At 40.0% G+C, this 20,863-nt stretch overlaps 1 protein-coding gene across 4 annotated transcripts in view; it reads right to left on the bottom strand.

Annotated features, from left to right (window-relative positions):
- LOC133505972 (ribonuclease inhibitor-like) overlaps positions 1-20,863 on the bottom strand; it is a 40,919-nt gene extending 20,056 nt beyond the window's left edge. Inside the window, exons 1-3 of one of the 4 annotated variants that reach the window (XM_061829583.1) lie at positions 8,748-8,808; positions 7,405-7,584; positions 22-360 (exon numbers count right to left, since the gene is read on the bottom strand). In XM_061829583.1, the coding sequence (XP_061685567.1) occupies positions 22-360; positions 7,405-7,418 (353 nt within the window). In that variant the 5' untranslated portion in view covers positions 7,419-7,584; positions 8,748-8,808. Of the gene's footprint in view, positions 1-21; positions 361-2,578; positions 5,219-5,949; positions 6,231-7,404; positions 7,585-8,747; positions 8,809-20,603 lie in introns of those variants that run through there. The other 3 variants (XM_061829582.1, XM_061829581.1, XM_061829584.1) reach the window with 3 other exon arrangements.

Genomic DNA, 20,863 nt, shown 5'->3' with positions numbered 1-20,863 from the left:
TAATAAATATACAAAACTTACTTAAGTCCTTCTAGGTGACATTCAAGACATTCCAAACCATTAGCAAGATGCTTCAGTCCGCTGTCTCCTAAATCATTGCCGCTGAGATCCAGCTCACGCAGAGTGACACCTATTTTCAAGGCACGGTATTGACACCCTTGTGGAGTCAATCCACAGCAATGTAGCCAGAGCTTTTCCAATCTACAGTTTTGACTTGTCATCCCCTTCACAAGCATCTTGACTGCAGCATCGGTAATGTTGTTGAATCCCAGGTCAAGCTCTCTCAGATATGATTCTCCTGTGCTCAGTATAGATGCGAAGGCTGGACAACACTTGCTGGTCAGATTAGAGAATCCCAACCTGTGAGCAGAGGAAAATGTCAAATACCAGTACTGGCTGTCAGACAAAATTGACGAGTGATGAAACATGAAGTTCCACCTTGTCTTACACAGTTTCACAGTACAGAGGTACCTCTACTTAAAAAAATTAATCAATTCGTAAATTGTTTCATTTTCATAAGTAGAAGCGCATTTTACAAGTAAAAAGCCTAAGGCGTTCCAAGCCACCCAACACCATGGTCCCCGCATCCTGCTCTGGGCGACTATGCGAAGAGAACAGTGAGTGACAAGCCAAAGGCATCGTGGGGGATGTAGGAGGCGGCAAACATTTGACAGCTGAGAGAAAACATATGTACGAACACATACTACTTAATTCCGCTCAGGTTTTTTGGGGCCCATGGTGAATAAAGATGAATAAACTTACACAAAAAAACAAACAAAAAAACTCACAAAAAAGTTGTACTTTTCCAATGTCTGCTCGCGTGATTTGGTGGCAATCGAATGTCGGAGGGAAATGCAAAGCAGCATGGATAAAGATCGATGTCCCTCCTAGCCAATAGGATGCCAGAAAGATGCTCCAATGATAGCCAAAGGTAGAGCAGCTCTATCGCGCCACACAGACTAAGATATAGGATGTGCGTCATGGGTAAAGATTGACATCCCTCCTAGCCAATGGGATGCCAGGAAGATGCTACAGCAATAGCTAATGGAGAGCAGTTCTCTTGTGCCACATAAACCAAGATACAGTATCTTAACGTTTGGTGGATTTTGGGGGCTGCGAATCCAGGGCCTATTTCTCCTTCCCTATCTTGAATATCCTTCAAAACGAGAAATAATATTTTTCCAAGGAGACGTTTCATAACCTGATTTTTTTGTTATAGAGATGTTAGTATGTAGAAGTACCACTGAATTATTACATTGTGCTACAAATACTGACCCAAATATACTTATCCAATGTCTATTATAGAAATCTGAGATTTTTCAAAAAAGTACCAATTGTGTTTACCAATACAAACAAACTTCATGCAGAAAAAAATGGGCATTTGTATTACTGGGAAAATTGTATTATACTGAACAGTAACATAGTTCATCAATCTTCATTCGGTAAAATTACGTACCTTTTCTTACTTTTATTTTGGGACTTTACAGCTGGATCTCAATCTATCAAGAATATTGTGGGACAAAAGAAATTAGTTTGTTTCACGTAGTTAGTCATTTAGTAGATAGTGTTCCTCATTTAAAGTGGGGGTTACTTTCCAAAAATTACCGACGTTAAGTGAAATCCATGTAGAAGTAATTTTTTTTTCCATTTACAGGATCTAAAATATACATATATGGTGCATCTTTTTTGTTTAAGGTCATTTTTTTCATTTACAGTATGTTTTTCATTTAAATTCCATTGGATGGTTAAAAATGTATATATTTACATTTCGATATGATATTCAATGTCTTATGTTACACATTTATACAGTATGTCTTATGGTAATGTGCGCCACCAACCTGAGGTTCCTGACCTGCTCGCGGGAGTTTGCCATTTTATGATCGTAAGCATAACATATTTGTTGCTACTGTACCAACCAAAAAAAAAATCCATCAAAAAGCACATGGTAGAGCTTTAAGATGTGGGAGAGTTGCACAGTTCCAGAGATGATGGAAGAGCGGCTACAGACTTAGGTCGAATGGGGGGCAATAGGCTGCACTTTAGCATTGTGGAGCTTTGCCTCAAAGCGCTGACAAACCAAACCAAACACTTTGGATTCAAAACATGTTTCCTCACAAACACCATGAATCGCACAGAGGATGACATGCTGTGGGAGTAAGATGGGATCACTGTTCATGCAGGAGGCACCGGAACTGTACCAAGTTATCAATGAGGAGTTTCACAGCGATGCACCAAAGGTCGCTACTATGATCCTTTTCAGATTGGAGATGAATTTAGATGCTTCTTTTGAAGGCTTGGCCAAAAGTGTGTAATGTAGTCGATAAATTGCACTTTACACAAACCTTTCACACACACAAATATTTAATGGGGAAAAAAAATCTGCACCAAGTTTAAGTTAAACAGTGTTAAATATTTTAAGAGTGGAATACATGTTATCAACGGTATTAATAAAATGTTATACCATCATTGAGGATTTCTTTTAATTGGTTGAGGGATTCTGTTCTGTTGATTACAGGGACCAGGACAAGCGTGTCCTGTGGCCTATCCCTATATATATATATATTAGTGCTACAATCACCACATGTCTGTGGTGGACCGATTCTCCAAGATGGTTCACTTCGTGCCACTTCCGAAGATCCCGTTAGCCAAGCAGACAGCCCAGCTGGTATTGGACGAGGTCGTCGGCTATCACGGGTTCCCCCAGGACATCGTCTCGGACAGAGGCCCGCAATTCAGCACCCGCTTCTGGAAGGAATTCTGCACCCTCATCGGGGCTTCGGCCAGTCTAACTTCGGGCCATCATCCGGAGTCTAACGGCCAAACAGAGAGGGTAAATCAGGAATTAGAGACCGGGCTTCGATGCTGGGCGTCCAGGGACCAGAGCACGTGGAGCCAGCACCTCAAATGGGTAGAGTACACCCACAACTCCCTACCCTCCGCCTCAACAGGTATGGCTCCACTCCACGTTGTGCACGGCTATCCCCCCTCTCTGTTTCCCCCCTTGGCCACAGACTCTGCGGTGCCGTCGGCCCTGGCAGTGGTGCGGCGCTGCAAACGGACCTGAGAGGCGGCCCGGAGGACGCTGCTGCGCATGGGCAACATCTAGAGCCGCACCAGAACTCAGGGTGGGGCAGCGGATGTGGCTCTCCACTAGGGATCTTCCGCTGCGGATGGAATCCTGCAAACTTGCTCCCAGGTTCGTTGGTCCGTTCCCGATCACCAAAATCATTAACCCGGTCGCTGTATCACATAGATTACCCAGGTCGATGAGGGTGCACCCTACATTTCACGTCAGCAGACTTCGCCCAGATCGTCCTTCGCAGCTATTAATGATTGTTGTCCAGAAGATTATTTTTAAAACAACACAAGTACAAAGAGTAAAAGTACAAAATAGAAATACAGACAATTCGTAATATTTTGAGTATATGGATAGCAGCAAATTGGTGGTGCGCAGCATACATTGTTATCCTTTCTCCTGATTTTGGGGATGTGGATTATACAACAGGACACATTATGTGCAAGAAATTACAGTATATGTTTTTTCATTTACAGGACAAGCTGAAAGGAGGAGAAGAAGTGTTATTTTCATTTATTTGTTTTAACGCTGTCAAACCCCTAACCACACACTCAGGTTTTCTGACATTAACATTTTCTCCCAATTCTCTATTTTAAAAACTCAAAGTTCAAACCTTCATAGATCTTCGTTTGTAAAGTGCTCATAAAGTACACTACTGTATTCTAGAATGAAACCAAAGATCAAAACCGGTTTATGGCCAAATTATTTATTTGAGAAATAAATATATAAACATCCCTCCATCCATTTTCTTTGCTTTGTCCAGCATCGGGTATATGCGTTTTGCGATTTAAGCCCTAAGTTTTTAGATAAAAAATATTTTAATGATTAATCTATGAGGTTGGACAGACAAGAAATTATTAATAGGGACTAGGGCTTATTTTACCGTTCCTCTGCTGGTTGGCACTATGAGTCGTTGTTGTGGTTCTTTTTCCCTCTGGGCAAGAATCTTCTTATAAACAGATATGCAACCTCCGATTCTGTACGAGAACTGAAGTCGCAACGCTTTGTGCAGGTGTGCCCAAAAAAACAAAAACACAGGACTCCTGCAACTTAAAAACCATGACCAATGAACTTCAGTGAATTGAGCTCAGATGCGCTCGTCACGCAGCGGGATTTGAGGGCCGCCGTGAGGCACTCTGCCACGCTCTCCTGCCCTAAGTTCCGGGACCGCAGCCGCTGTACACACGGGCACAACACATCATTTCTTTTGTAGAAGCTCTCTCGACAACCCTTTAACACCATCATCCCTGAACTCCTCACCTCCAAACTTCTCCAGGTCAACGTCTCGCCTGCCATCTCCCAGTGGATCTACAACTTCCCAATGGGCAGGACACAGCAGGTGAGACTGGGGGGCACCACCTCATCCACGTGCACTATCAGCACTGGGGCACCATAAGCTTGTGTACACTCCCCTCTGCTCTTCTTGCTCTACATGAACAACTGTACCTTGTAGCATCAAACTGTCAAACTGGTGAAGTTCGTAAATGACACCACGGTCATTGGCCTCATCAAAGACGGCGACGAGTTTGTGTATCGACAAGAAGTGGCGAGACTGGAGCTTTGGTGTGGTCACCACAACTTGGCGTTGAACACTCTAAAAACTGTGGAGGTGATTGTGGACTTCAGGAGGCATCCTTGACCACAGCTGCCCCTGACGCTGTCCAACTGTCTTGTGTCACCCATCGAGGCTTTCAAGTTCTTGGGAATTACAGTCTCAGAGGACCTGAAGTGTAAGATAAACATCGACTCCATCCTCAAACTAAATACTTCTTGGGGCTTCTGAGGAAGCACAGCCTGTCACAGGAGCTGCTGAGGCAGTTCTACACAGGAGTTATCCAATCAGTACTGTGTACCTCCATCACAGTCTGATTTGGGGCCGCCACAAAAAAGGATAAACTCAGACTACAACGGACAATCAAAACCCCTGAACGGATTGTCAGGACCACACTACCCACTATCGAGGACTTGCACACAACACAAACTAGGTCCGGAGGAGGCAGGATCTTTTCGGACACTCCACATTCTGGTCACCAACTCTTCCAGCTCCTTCCATCAGGAAAGTGATACAGATCGATGAAAGTCAAAAGTAGCAGGCATTCGAACCATTTTTTTCCCTCTGGCAATTAAGTGATTAAATTCTTCATCAGCTAACCTACTATTTTTTTGCCTTGTGCCATGTTGGGACAGTCACTCACGTCCTGCTTTATGTATATATGAAGATGTTGAGGTTCTCGGTCGGAGTGAGCAGGTTGGATAGGATTAGAAATGAGCTCAGTAGAGGGACAGCCAAAGCTGGTTGTTTTGGAGACAAGGTTAGAGAGAGCAGACTTTGATGATAGGTTAATAGTATAGAAAATGGATGGATGAACAATTGTACTAGGAGTGTCAAACTCATTTTTGTCACAGGCCACACTAGTTAAAAGTAAATGCTCTTTAATCCTAACAATGTAATAATTTCAATGCACTGATATTTAACAGACAAAGCCATAACTAATACTTCAATTAGTAATTTTGTCTCCCAATCTATATATGCAACAATCAGACATACATGCACTAATCAGAGCGTGTCCCTTTACAGTAACTAATACTACTCATTAAATTCTACTGATTATGGAAGGTTAGCAATCGTTTTTCACAGGTATTGTGTACTATTGTCTTTAACACAAAATGAATAAGGGTTAGGTGAATTTTTAACTGTTTATGGGCATTAATTCTTTATTTGTTAAAATCATGTTTGGATAATAAATATTTTCATTAATGGTCCAATTCTTCATTTAAGCACTTGAGCTTGCAGGAACAAGAGCTAAGCGCAGCAATACCACAACAACTTGTTATACAATTAAATCTCTTAAGAAGAAAGGAAGTTGACTTACATGGGTTTCGCTGATTTCAAAATGGCTGGTAGCTGGTGAATTACCTGCTCTTCACATTGCATGGACAGTGGCTTGTCATATATTTCTCACGTCCCTTCAAAACATCTGGCTCTTTGGACCATTATTGCCCATTGTACTCATAATACATTCTGGATTGGAGACAAGCCTGTATTTAAAAAAAAAAAATGCAACTTCCAAAAGTAAGGCTTGTGACTCAAACTCCCTTAGACTATGGAACAAGACCACAGCGCAAGAGGACAAAATGTTCTCCAAGATAATCCTTTTTGTGTAAACAAGGTTAACCCTGTGGAAGAGAGGGCTTCATTGATCCTTTTTCTTTAATGAGGCCAAAGATGAAGCGAAGAAAGACATCATATTTTCCTTCTTGGCTCTTCAGTGTCTTGTCCACCAAGTCCAGATAGAAGCAATCAAAAATTATTTGATCTAATGTACAATCAGCAGCTAGGAACTCTTGAACACTCAAGTGACCAAAGCGGAACACAGTGGTATTGGTATCTCTCTCTTCTCTCAACACAAGTGGACATTCTTTACAGAAAAGTGAGGCTTCCTCAGTACTTATATTATTCTGTAAAAAGTGTTGTTTATACAACACACTGCAATTCAACACTTCTTCCAGTCGGTGCAGTGGCAGCTCTTTTAGCTTTGAAATGAATTCAGAGTTTGACATTTTTACTATGTCTTTGTACATTTGGGTCAGAGTCAGAGGGGTTATTTTGAAATCATCACTTTCTTTTAGAAGCTTCTTCAAGGCAGTTGCCATGATGGTGCAGATTGGTGGGATTTGGCAAAGCAAGTCAAGACTTCTTGATATTTTCACATGAGCAACGGCTTTTTGGGAGAGGTGATCATTACAAACGACATTCCTAATATGCAATTCCTTCTGTTCATCACTGAACCCTTCCACTTCTGTTTAAGCAAAAAACAATCTGGGATTTTTGTTGATGCGGAATTGCGGGTTGTTATCCAGAGATGGGCATTAAGAAACAAATTGCCTATTATCAGATAGGTCAGTAAATTATCCACTGTGGCAACTTGAAAAATGCCACTCACTGTTGGACAGCTGAAATCTAGCATGAAAAGATAATTATCCAGTCCATCAAGAATAAACCAAACATTACTTTCAATCAGGAAAGAAACTTCAAACTTCTTCAAATTTGGGTAAAACATATGGATAAGTTCAATTAGGCTCAATTTGTGTTTTATCAAATTAAATTCCCAGAAAGAAAACAGAAAGAGGAGGTGGATGCCTTGATACAAATTGCCTTCAGCCCAGTCCAGAGTAAAACTTTGCACTACTGTGGTTTTCCCAACTCCACACACATCAAATGTGATGACTGTTCTTTGGCTGGTACCGTGTTTGCAGTCACAATACAAAATATCTGTAAGCGAAACTGTTTCATAATCTAGCCAAATAGACAGGTGTGATTTATCCACCTGGCAAAATTCATGTTGCTTGATATCAGGAAACTTATTGTCTGTCTTGTAGCAAAGTCTTGATGGTAGTATTGTGTTGATAGAACACACCTCCCTTATCTTCTGATATTTTTTCTTTAGTGTGTTTTTGAGGCATCTCTGGACAGTTTGGAAGTCGACCTCCATGAAAGCAGGTGGTTCCTGAAAAAAGAACATGAGGTTGTTGTTTTTTTTTTTTTTTTGCACATTAGCAGTCAAATAAGATCCTGTCTTACAGTGGAGCAGTGGTGGGTAGTGTGAACAAATATTGTACTCAAGTAAGAGTAGTTATTTTTGAATGATAAGACTAACATAAAAGTAAAAAAGTAATCATACAAATATTTACTTGAGTACGAGTAAGAAAGTACTCAATGACAAAACTACAAGTCAAAAGTAACGAGTATGATTTTTTTTTTAAATTGGAGCATTATAATGAAATAAAAAAAATTGTAACACATACACACCTGCCACAAGTGTATTTTTTGAACTGCTCAAAAAAAGAAGAAAAAACATACGCATCGGGCCATATAGAAATGAAGAGTTTGTTTTCAAAACGAGACATAGGCATTTTTTTCAGATTTACGAAACTCGCGCAATTTTGGCGCGAGTTTCGTAAATCTGAAAAAAATGCCTATGTCTCGTTTTGAAAACAAACTCTTCAAATATTTACTTTGTTTGTTTAAAATGACTTCATGAAGAAGCTGTTTGTGATACCGCAGGGATAGTGCTAATGTTGCCATATTCACTGCCAAACAATAAAAACATCTACAACTTAGTGCAAGGTGTTTTCTCAAGTTAGATGCAGGCTGAAATATCCACTTTTGGGGCAGTCACAATTTACAAGATGTCAAGCAAGATGAAGCATTTTTGCTTAAGCAGACATTTTTGTTGTCTGTATAAAAAACATTCACGCTCATGCTTTTATTTCCTCCATAATGAGTTATTTTGACTGGCCTTGTGTCGTCTCATTGGTGAATTGGAGTCAAATGATACTAGTGATACCCTGGGTTGGTACAGCGGGCACCCTATGTGGAAGTCAAAGATGGAGTCTATAGATAAATGTTTACATGCAAGAATTAATCAAAGTAGCAAACATCATGTCGATCATTCTTCATATAAATTCTCAAGTAAAAGTAAAAAAGTATGACATTTAAAGTTCTGTATTTTCACGGCTATGAGGCAGACTTAAATGTCTTGAATTTTCTCCAAAACAGACAGGGCGCCTTATAATGCTGAGTGCCCTATACGTGATCCGTGGTCCAAAATTTGTAATGGACTGGAAGCATTTCCTACTGACACGCTAGTTACATAAAGAAAAAGCGGACCTGAGAGAGGACAGCACGTGAAGTAACAGGAGAAAATGTGGGCACGGAGAGTGCACTAAAGGCACGTCCCCCAAAAGGTACATAATGCGGTATGTGTTTTGTGGTAAACAACATAGCCTTGGCTAAACTCCTCCAAAAATGGCACCAACAAAGAGATATGCTTACAAAGAACAAACAACCCCCATGAATAAAGAAGTGCAGCTAATGAACTCGTAGCTTACTGCTATACTGGGAGCCTACAAGGCGAGGCGGCCCAAGTTGGAAGAACAACACGAGCAATGGATAATGACAAATGGCAAACACAACGTTATAAAGAGGCAGCCCAGGCGAGTTCCGCCACAATTTCTGATAGGATTTTGGATGCTTGGGCTCACGTGTCTGCTTCTACTTGAGGAAGTAGGAAAACAAGCTTTTCCAAGTCGAGAAGACCAAGCTGAATTTCCATGGAAAAAAGATGAGGTGGCCCAAGTTGGAAGAACATGTGGAATGGATTAATTAACAAAGAACAAACAATCGCCGTGAAAGAAAGTCAACAAAGCAACTTCATTCGCTGAACATTGGCATGAACAGGGTAAGCAAAGTGAAGTTGCGAGCTGCGTGGGATATACCATGTAAGCAGTGAGTTCAGTTGTACTTTATTAACACATGTAATAATGTAGCTATAGTGATACTATCTTAAAGCATACGTAGCATGCATGCACGCTATCTAAAAAGGCACCCAGAGTAAAACTTGAGTACGGTTGTACTTTAACGACAGTGAACTTGGTTGTACTTTATTGAAGTATTTAAAAAGCGTGCATACACGCTACCGTATGATTTCGGCTAGTATCTCTATACAACTATACTGTATAGCTACATAGTTAAATACTTAAAGTACAACTGAACTCACGATTTACACTGTTAAATATGTCAATAATGTATCCTTTCCAGCGCTAAAGATGTATGTAAATAACGTTTGAAATGCATGTTTCGTGTTGTATTTCTTCACTCATCGTTTTGTTGTCTGCTGGTTGTGCTGTTTTGTTTGCTGTGGTGTGAAGACTTTGGTTTGGTGTGAAACCATGGGTGAAGATGGTGTGTTGACTCATGACTTGCTTCCACCGTTCGTATTGCAAAGCAAGCTAAGCAAATTTATTTGTATAGCGCATTTCATCACTCAATGTGCTTTACACGATTAAAGGCATTTGAAAACAAAGAGATAAAACATTTAAACCGGCATAAAAATGACAAACAAAATATAAAAAAAAACTGCATACAGGTGCAAGTAATATCATCAAAAAGTGGACATATTCTAAAAAGCATGAGAAAAAAAAAGAAGAGTTTTCGACCTGGATTTAAAAACAATCACACTTGGGGCTGACGTCACCTCTGTTGGCAACTTATTCCATTTGTGTGCAGCATAATAGCGAAATGCTGCTTCACCATGTTTGCTTTGGATTCTGCGGTCCACTATTTGACCCTAGTCAGTCGATCTCAGAGCTCAACTGGGTTTGTGTTCTGTAAAACTGTATTCCATGTATTCAGAACCTAAATCATTTAGTGATGTATAGACTAGTAGCAGAACTTTAAATATCTATTCAAAAGATGACTGGAAGCCAGTGCAAGGACAATTGTTTCAGTTTTGTTGTGATTTAGTTGAAGAAAATTTTGGCTCATCCAGCTATTTATCCGATTTAGACAGTGGCACAATACCTCAATTCAACTGTAGTCATCTGGAGACACTGCTAAATATAACTGTGTGTCATCTGCATAGCTATGGTAGTCAAAATTAAGGTTTTGAAGAATTTGACCCAAGGGTAGCATATACAGGCTGAACAGGAGAGGTCCAAGAACTGACCCTTGAGTGACTCCATAGGTCATTTCCATTCGCTGAGACCAAGCACCTCCAATGATCACAAAGTAGTTCCTTTCCTCCAGGTAGGGCCTAAACCATTTAAGGACCGTTCCATTTAGTCCTACCCACGTTTCCAACCTGTTTAGCAGTATATTGTGATCTACCGTATCAAAAGCCTTGCTGAGATCCAACAAGACCAAAATGTATACCGTTCCTCAGTCAGTATTCAACCTTATATCATTTAGCACTTTGATAAGAGCAGATTCTGTAGTGTGGTGAGTTCGGAAACCTGATAGAAATTTGTAAAAAAAAAAAAAAGTCCATTTAAATTCAAGAAATTGCTGAGTTGATTAAAAATAACTTTCTCAAGAATCTTGGCTATGAACGGGAGATTTGAGATTGGTCTATAGCTTGCTAACATGGAATCATCCAGTGCTCTGTTTTTTAGAAGAGGCTTAACAGCAGCTACTTTAAGAGCTTTGGGAAACTCGACAGACTAAATTGAGCAATTGATTATTTTCTGAAAATCAGGTAGCACTGACTTCACAATAGTTTTGAAAAATTCAGATGGTATTGAGTGGAGACAGCTCGTTCATGGTTTCAACTGCTGAACGTTTTTCTCTAGTTTTTTTGGTCAACTGTATCAAATTCTGACAAGTTAATAGCGTTTTCTCTGGGTGGCTTCAGAGGTCAGATGATCATCTTTTTGCTGATTTGTGCTCACTTTTGACGTGATGGACTATTTTTTTCCACTAAAATAACGGGAAAACTCGTTGCATTTTCCAGCTGTTACAAGTTCTGGATTTATCTAAATTGGCGGGGATTGTAAGCTTGTCAATCACAGCAGATAGAGCGCGAGTATTGTTGAGGTTCTTACTGATGATTTCAGAAAAGTGTTGATGTCTAGCTCTAACTAACTTAGTTAAAATTACAAACACACTGTCTGTACAGGTCATAGTTAATTTGGAGTTTAGTTTTTCTCCACTTGCGTTCTGCTTTGATTTAGATCTCTTGACCATTATTGTGCTCAGATGTAGAATTATTTTATCATTTTGGTGATTTGCACGGATATATGACCTGATGGATTGTATTTTACCACTAAAATAACAGGCAAACTTATTGCATTTGTCGGCTGTTACAAGTTATGAAGCTATTTTATTCGTGGGGCTGTGAGCTTGTCAACCACAGCAAATGGAGTGTGGGTATTGTTGAGGTTCTTACTGATTATTTCAGAAAATTATTGCTGTCTTCTTCTTTTCCTTTCAGCTTGTCCCGTTAGGGGTCGCCACAGCGTGTCATCTTTTTCCATCTTAGCCTATCTCCTGCATCTTCCTCTCTAACCCCAACTGCCCACATGTCTTCCTTCACCACATCCATAAATCTTCTCTTTGGTTTTCCTCTCGCTCTTTTGCCTGGCAGCTCCTTCCTCAGCACCCTTCCACCTATATACTCACTCTCTCACCTCTGAACATGTCCAAACCATTGAAGTCTGTTCTCTCGAATCTTGTCTCCAAAACATCCAACTTCGGGTGTCCCTCTAATGAGCTAATTTCTAATCCTATCTAACCTGCTCACTCCCAGCGAGAAGCTCAACATCTTCATTTCTGCTACTTCCAGTTCTGCTTCCTGTGATTTCTTCAGTGCCACCGTCTCTAATCCGTACATCATGGCTGGCCTCACCACTGTTTTGTAAAATTTGCCCTTCATCCTATCACAGACTCTTCTGTCACATAACACACCAGACACCTTCCGCCAGCTGTTCCAACCTGCTTGCACCCGTTTCTTCACTTCCTTACCACACTCACCATTGCTCTGGATTGTTGACCCTAAATATTTGAAGTCGTCCACCCTCGCTATCTCTTCTTCCTGTAGCCTCACTCTTCCCCTTCCACTTTTCTCATTCACGCACATATATTGTTTTACTTGTAATCTCCTTCAGATTACATCGTCTGCACAAAATATAATCCACCTGCGTGCTTCTACCTCCGCTCATGTAGGTCACTATATGTTCCTCCCTCTTAGTCATAAGTAATAAGTGTTCACTACAGCCATCTCCATCCTTTTTGCAAAGTCCACCACCGTCTGTCCTTCAAAGTTCCTTTCCTGGATGCCGTACTTACCCATCACTTCTTCATCGCCCCTGTTTCCTTTTCCAATATGTCCATTACATTCTGCACCAATCACAACTCTCTCGCTGTCTGGGATGCTCAGAACTACTTCATCTATTTCCTTCCAGAATTTCTCTTTCAACTCTAGGTCACATCCTACCTGTGGGGCATAGCCGCTAACCACATTATACATAACACCCTCAATTTCAAATTTTAGACTCATCACTCGATCCGATACTCTTTTTACCTCCAAGACATTCTTATCCAGCTCTTCCTTTAAAATAACCCCTACTCCATTTCTCTTCCCATCTCCTCTGTGGTAGAATAATTTAAACCCTGCTCCTAAACTTCTAGCCTTACTACCTTTCCTCTTGCTCTTTTGGATGCACAATATATCAACTTTTCTCTTAATCATCATGTCAACCAACTCCTGATCTTTTCCTGACATAGTCCCAACATTCAAAGTCCCTACACTCAGTTGTAGGCCCATCTTTTTCTTCTGACGTCAGATCCGGTTTCCTCCTATTCTTTGTCTTCGACCCACAGTAGCTGAATTTCCACCGACGCCCTGCAGGTTAGCAGTGCCGGGGGCGGGCGTTGTTAACCCGGGTCACGACCGGTCCGGTATGGAATTCTTTAGATGAACGCTCATATTTGTTTGGCACAGTTTTTACACTGGATGCCCTTCCTGACGCAACCCTCTGCATTTATCCGGGCTTGGGACCGGCCTACAGATTGCACTGGTTTGTGCCCTCATAGGGCTGCATTTGTCTTGCCTTGACTAACTCTTGATTAAAATTAAAAATACACTGTCAGTAGAGGTCAAAGTCAATTTGAAGTTTAGTTTTTTTCCACTTGCGTTCTGCTTTCCTACACTTTGATTTAGATCTCTTGAACATCATTGTGCTCCTCCACGGTGTTCTAGGTCGCCTCAGGATGGTCTTAGTTTTAAACAGGAGTGACACTATTCATGGCATTTGTGATTTTCGAGGTGAAATTGTCCAAATGTTCATCAACTGTCTCAGCATTCACAGTCTGTGGCACAGCCACAGTCTCTATAAACTTAGTGGCAGTACTCTCATGTATGTACCTTTTCCTAATAGATATAGAGGTTGTCTGAACTTTTGGAAGAATCTGTAATTAAAAAAATACACAAAAATGGTCAGAAATAGCCGTATCCTTAATATCAATCGATAGTACTCCAACATCCTGAGAGATGACCAAGTCTAAGATGTGAACTTGAGTGTGAGTTGGACTCTTAATAATGAGGGAGGTCAAATGTGTCTCATATTGCAGAAGGTTCATGGATGTTTTTTCCATGTTATTGTCAACATAAATGTTAAAGTCCCATGTTATGACAAAATAGTTGTACTCAGTACAAATAACTGACAGCATTTCTGAAAAATCCTCCATAAATTTTCCATTGTATCTTGGAGGTCTATAAATGATTAAAATGATAACCTTTAGGTCACCATAAACTAAAAAAACACAGATATTCAAAAGAGCTATAATCACCCAGTATATATATATTTTTTACATTGAAATAATGATGTAAAAATAACAGCAATACCACCACCTTTCCCCTGTATGACACTTGTTTATAAAATTAAAATCTGCCGGTGTTGCCTCATTTAAAATGGTATTACAGCTAATTTCTGTAAATCTTGTTTCATTTAATAACAAAACGTCCAGACCATATGTTGTAATGATGTCATTGATTACCATTGATTTGTTACCCAATGACCTGATATTAAAAAGAGCTAGTCTCGCAGCGATGGCTGGAGAGAATGGTTCGATAGACTCACATTTTATCCTCACTAAATTGGAAGTTCTACTTTTTTGGTGCCATATCTTTTTGACCAACTTTCTGTCCCTTGTAATTACAGGGATGAAAAATGCCTGATCTCCATAGGGGTCTGAGTTATTCTGGAAACGACCCGGTAAATATCAGTCAGATTTACAGATAGTCTTCATGGATGGAGGAGGAAACTTTCGCTTCTTAGTGGACCTGTGGTTTCAGGCGACAGGGGATGGGAGGAAGATCTTGGCATGGTATGGGCTGGACTACATCGTTGACAATAGTCTTCATCCTATCTATCAAACCCAACATTACATTCAGGCTGGAAGAGGGGGAGCCAACATCTACTCCAGATTTTATGGTTGTTGCAGTCATAGAGTGGAGATTCTGAGGTGTGGATGGCTCCAATGGGGCAGGAAGAGGCCTGGAAGATTTAAAGTGCTGGCACATTCCATTAGTCATTTGCTCATGAGATTGTTTGGATGATGCAAATGCATCTGTGTGCACCTTGTCTCGCCTTATCTCTTGTTCCTCCGATTGTTTGGGAACAACCTGATCCTTTTGTCCTTGTTTTTTTGTAAACATTTTGTTTACAGGGTGGTGAATGACGCACATAGTAGTAGTGAGGGTTGGAACAAGAGAGTGTGGCGGAGCAGCAGTCATTGTTAGAGAAAGTTATGTGTGCTGTCTAAAAGAAACCAGTGGCCTAAAAGAAACATTTTCATTTTTTACAGTATATATGTGGATTGTGCCATTGGATGTCAAAAACAATCATTCTTCAATCATTGAATCACATTGCAAAATGCCACAAACTGAATAGCTGGATGTTATACTTTTAATTTGCATTGGATTATTTTTTTTATTATTTTTATAAGTATTACAAGCCGGTTATCCTCACAAGGGTCACGGTCGTGTTGGAGCCTATCTATCCGTGCTAAATTTCACCAAAAGGTGGACGACACTCTGAACTGATCGCCAGTCAATATATATTTTTAATTTAATTCATTTAAGATGTGAGTTTGACCGTTGTCTATCTCCATATGCCCTGCGATTTTCTGGCAACCAGTCCAGGATGTACCTCACCTCCTGGCCCATTGACAGCTGGGATAGGCTCCAGCACTCACGTGACCCTTGTGAGGATAAACGGCTAAGAAAATGAATGGATGGATGGATGGTTGTGTCACAAAAACTGGATGCATATGAAGGTCATGCTTTTCTGAAGTCTGCCAAGAGATTTTAAAAGCCTCAACGAGTGTGAAAGAGTCAATGAATTAAAAGACAAATTGAGATGGAACTCAAGATGAAAATGAAAACAAGAGTGACTGAGGGACTGAAATGGTGTGGGATGGAGACCTTCTGAGGCTCTTCAACAATGAAGACGACAACTTTAGAGGTTTCGGTGAACAGGAGGCGGGAGGAATATAAATATTGACTTTTCTGTTATATTTGGACCGTTTTACTGCCGTGTTATGGTCACCGCTTGGAAACAAGGTATGTCAATGAACATTTACAAAGACTGTGCAAATATCGTATTTCACGACACACTGGTACATTCTGTATGCATCCCCAGCTTATAAAACTTCAATTCCTTTCATTACCCATCGATGAGGTAAAAGGTTCATATTTACGATAGTGAGAAAAAGTTTGTGAATTTGTCCCAATTCATAGTAAAGTGCAATATCTGATATAGTAAAAATGATTTGTTTTTATATTTGTCATTTGAAAACTGAAAATAAATCCTAAAAGCTATCAGTGCAAAAGTGCAAACAACCATAAAAATCCATGAACACAGGTTATTCAGGATTTGCATATGATGTCACGAGACCACGTGGCTTTGTTTATGCAGCCATTTTGGCAGGCAAGCTTCTGCAGAAGACTCCAGACGCACTAGCAGCACTAGTTTTGGTTTTTTTTGTCCGCTTTCTTTTTTTTTTCCCCAACATAATGGAGAGCACAAATGCCGTGATGAATTTTCTTTGTCTGACAACACCAAACATCTGGATTAGCAGTCAAAGCCACGTTATATGGACAAAATCAAGTAAATAGGGAACGATCCATATAGAGCTCGTGCACCTACGTCATCAAATCACGTCACTGGCTGGACGTGCTGGTCAAACAAACCATTTTTCAATGCTTAGTCAGTTGGAGACGACACGAAAATACATCTTATAGCACAACCCCCAGAGTTTTGTCCAATACCGTTAAACATTTAGAAGGTGATAATAAATGAAGGTACGTAGAAAAATGAGACACTTGGCAAAGAGGACTCATATTTAATGCCAAAGTCGATGTTTTCACCGATAAGAAAGTGCACTGTTAACCCACTTCCGCTTGTCTTGGACAACTAGATATACACGCATCCGGTTAGTAAGTGGTCGAGATTTACATGGAAGAGTTTGAAAGTATAGAAAAGTCTGGACGCATACAAATACTATGTTGCTGGATCTGTTCTCAATAAAGAATAAATCCCACATAGATATGAAACCACACAGATTTTTTCAATACAAATACCCATATTTAAATAAATGACCCCTGTTTTTACACAAACTCGCATTCATTAACTATGTTAGAAAAAAAAAAAGACAGCAAGTCGGCTCTTCGTACACGGAAGCACGTTGTGGTCACACGAACTTTGGTAAACCTCTCCGTGAAAGACTTTTTTTTATGTGTATTTTAAAAAAAAGAAAATAAACCACTGGGATAGGCTTCAACCCCTGTATATGGAAGCATGTTGAGGCCACACATTAACCTATGTAAACCTCATTGTGACCGACGGTGTATTTTCTTTTTTTAAACAAAAACACATTGGACTCATTTGAGAACAATGCATATTTAAAAAATAAATAAATAAAAAGTCTGTCGGAGAGGTTTACCACAACATGGTTCTGGGTACGTTGGAGAAGACTCCGTGGTTTTTTTTTTTTTTAAACACTTTGTTCTCAAATGAGCCAACTTGGCATTCTAAATATTTCTTGGTTATTTGAGATTGAGAAGAATAATTCCTACCTGAAATAACGTGATCGCTACACAGGCGTGTGCGTATTTTGGTTGGGCACCATCTGTCATGTTTAATTGCCGAAATCCATCAATATTTTCTGGTGTTTTCAGCTGTTATTCTATAGAATGGCCTCTTTGAATAGCTGTCTTGTCTGTTGTAACAACCAACAGCGCAACAAGTCTTGGGCATTGTGAATATTCTGCTTCAGTTCAAAGTCAAGCATGCAAGCATGTGCATCAAGCATTTCATTTCTGGTAGGTACATGTTCTGTACATACTTTTGTTGGTGGTGGGTCGATTTGATTGTCAACAGGAATGTTTGTTACAATGTATCACTAGTTTGTTCCTTCTAACGCCGATTATGTAGAACTAAGCTTTCAGTATTTTCAAGAAATTGTCATTTTAGCTTTGTATTTGTTTATTTTATTTTTAATCTACGGTTATGTTATATTAATATGCTAAGAAGAAGTTTCAAAATGATGTTTTTTTCAAACGTAGTGATACCATGGAAAGTTGTACTGTTAAAATTTTAATTATCTGATAAAATATATATTTTTAGTCAAGTGATCTGATACCACATTAAAATAACTTCCAGACATATTATTATTCGAGGGTACTCACACTTGTTATTGGCTACATATCACAACACACAGTGACATTATTACACATAGACCTCTTAATACTAGAATATCATTTGTAACATGCAGTCTCAAATCTCAAGACATAACATTTTAGGAATTAATTAAAATATACTTACTCTAGCTTTCAATACGAAGAAATCCGTACTTTTGATTGGTGAAATAACATCTTGCACCCAACCAGTTGCAAAAAAACTGTAGGCATCTTAACCTTTTTAAAGCTTTGAGAGCCTCTCCTGTGTGTTTGGATGAGGTGTTGATCAGGTAGTTAAAAATGTCAACGTAACATAGATCTGACTTGCGTATGAAATCAATAAAACTAGTAGAATTGTGTAAAGGTATGCGATAGGGATCGATACCGATTTCTTGTATCTTTTCTGTTCACCGTTGTTTATGATAACTGTCCAACCGTTGTGCTATATCTGATAAAACTGTCGCGTTTAGGTCCGACGACGACAGGTTCGCCATGATAGGTAGGCATGACCTATTCGTCCAAAATGGCGATGTAAACAAAAACCACGTGGTCGGCGTGGCGTCAGTGAAAAGTATCGTTAGATTTTGGGGAACAACCTCTTTCCCCTCAATCAGAGCATTGAAGATGGGTCGTGCCTGGGTCTTTCAACATTACAGTGACGCGAAGCACAAAGCCAGGAAAACCAAAGAGTGGCTCTGTAAGAAGCATATCAAGGTTCTGGCATGGCTTAGCCAGTCTCCAAACCTAAACCCAATACAAAATCTTTGGAGGGAGCAGAAACTCTGTGTTTCTCAGCGACAGCCCAGAAACCTGTCTGGTCTAGAGAAGATCTGTGTGGAGGAGTGGGCCAAAATCCCTCCTGCAGTGCGTGCAAACCTGGTGAACAACTACAGGAAACATCGGACCTCAGCAATTGCAAACAAAGGCTACTGTACCAAATATTAACATTGGTTTTGTTCAAATACTTATTCGCAACTGTATCACACAAATGGTTAAAAAAAAATCATACATTGCTGGATATTGTTCGAACACTCAGGAGGATAGATTCATTCTTCATACTTTTCAAAAAGATCCGGTTCATCATGATAAATGGATTGAACGGGTGCAAAGCTTTGTGGGTTCCAAATGACAGGTAGGTGTGTATACAGCTCCTTTAAAAAAAAAATGTTTTGTTTAATCCTCTCAGAATGTAACAAAAGATCCAAAAAACCCGTGCTTCGTCCGCCGCAATCACGCCTTTGACCGGGATGGCTCATCGTGGCACCGAGGTGGCTTATTCCAGCGCCGAGGTGGGGTGGGCTCATCGTGGCGCCAAGCCGGGCCATGGTCGCTCGTCGCAGCGCTGGGCCAAGTTGGCTCGTCACTCGGGCCAGGCTGCTTTACGCCGTTGTCGTCGCTCGCGCTCGAGTATGCTACATACTGTCATACATACTATCTGGCAGTCTGTTTTTAGTTAGAAGTGATCTGCATATCATCTAAATATGGCTCAAAACTATAGGGTAATATTGTCCGGGTCACTTCACTTAATTGTGAAATGTTCTCTTCTTTGAAAAGAGCTTCCATGTCCCATAGTAGGTGGCACAGCGTGTTTTCAATGGTAAATGTTCTGGTGTGACGTAATGAACAGACGATGAAGGCAATATGGCTACCACTTGGATGTCACATGAGACTTTCGTAACTTTGCGCATGGATGAGGCGCACGCGGCTCATATTTATTTTTTCGTATGGACATTAAAGTGAATAATGTTATGTATTTTTCATTACAATAGCTATTTTAGAATGTTTATAAGCATGACACTTGACCTTTAAACATAAGTTTGTTTTGTCACCAGAAGTGTTGTGTACCATTTGGTTTGGGTTGTTGACGTTTAAAAAAAAATAAAAAATTGGAATGATTGTTGACGACCAATGTGAAATGGGTTTTGAATTACTGAAGCAATGTTAATTTTGCACTAATGGTTGATAACACCTGCATCTGCACTTTGCAATAAGGGCTTCATCAATGTTCAGGTTTTCATCTATAAAAGGGTAGATTTTAGGAAAGGTAGTGTCCACCCCCTGCTCAATGGTTTGTTCCATTAGCGTATGCAGAAGCGCGGGAATGTAATGTGGACAGTTGTGACTAAATAGAAGGACTATTGAGCATTAAAATACGAACAGAAACTCTCCAAACGTTAGTAGAAATAACATATTTTAACACACCCACTGAGTTGACCGCAAAGTTAAATAAAAAAATTACACACATTTGACTGACTTCGATTTTTTTTTTTTTAAATTGAGGTATCAATGAATGTTTATCACTAAACTGACAGACACATAAAGTTAAACTATATGTTCAATTTACACAACTGACAGTTTCTAACTCTGTAATGTTTGTTTTGCCCCAAAAAACATTACACAACTATGTCTGTACGAGTACACAACCACACTCTTTTTCACAGGCTGTGAATGCGACAAAAGAGCACGAGAAGCGAATGATGCAGAAAAACTGCATTTAACGTACTCACAATGCAATGGCTTTCTCTTCCCGTCTACTATCCAACAACCCAGAAACCATCAAAAGGTTCAGTCATAAAGCAGTGCTCATGCGGAACACAGTCGCACTTCCTCTACTAGTCATGGGCATAGACTTCAAATTTAATCAAATCTGCCTTGTGTGAGTCGCCTTGATTCAGCATATCCGCCATATTGGATGTGTCACACCTGCTCCACAGTCATGCAAATAAAAGGACAAACCCACCGTGGAAGTTTGTACAAATTAGTTTTG

The sequence above is a fragment of the Syngnathoides biaculeatus genome, chromosome 9 (genome assembly GCF_019802595.1).
Source record: "Syngnathoides biaculeatus isolate LvHL_M chromosome 9, ASM1980259v1, whole genome shotgun sequence".
Classification (NCBI taxonomy): Eukaryota; Metazoa; Chordata; class Actinopteri; order Syngnathiformes; family Syngnathidae; genus Syngnathoides; species Syngnathoides biaculeatus.
This window is presented reverse-complemented; position numbering and strand designations above follow the sequence as displayed.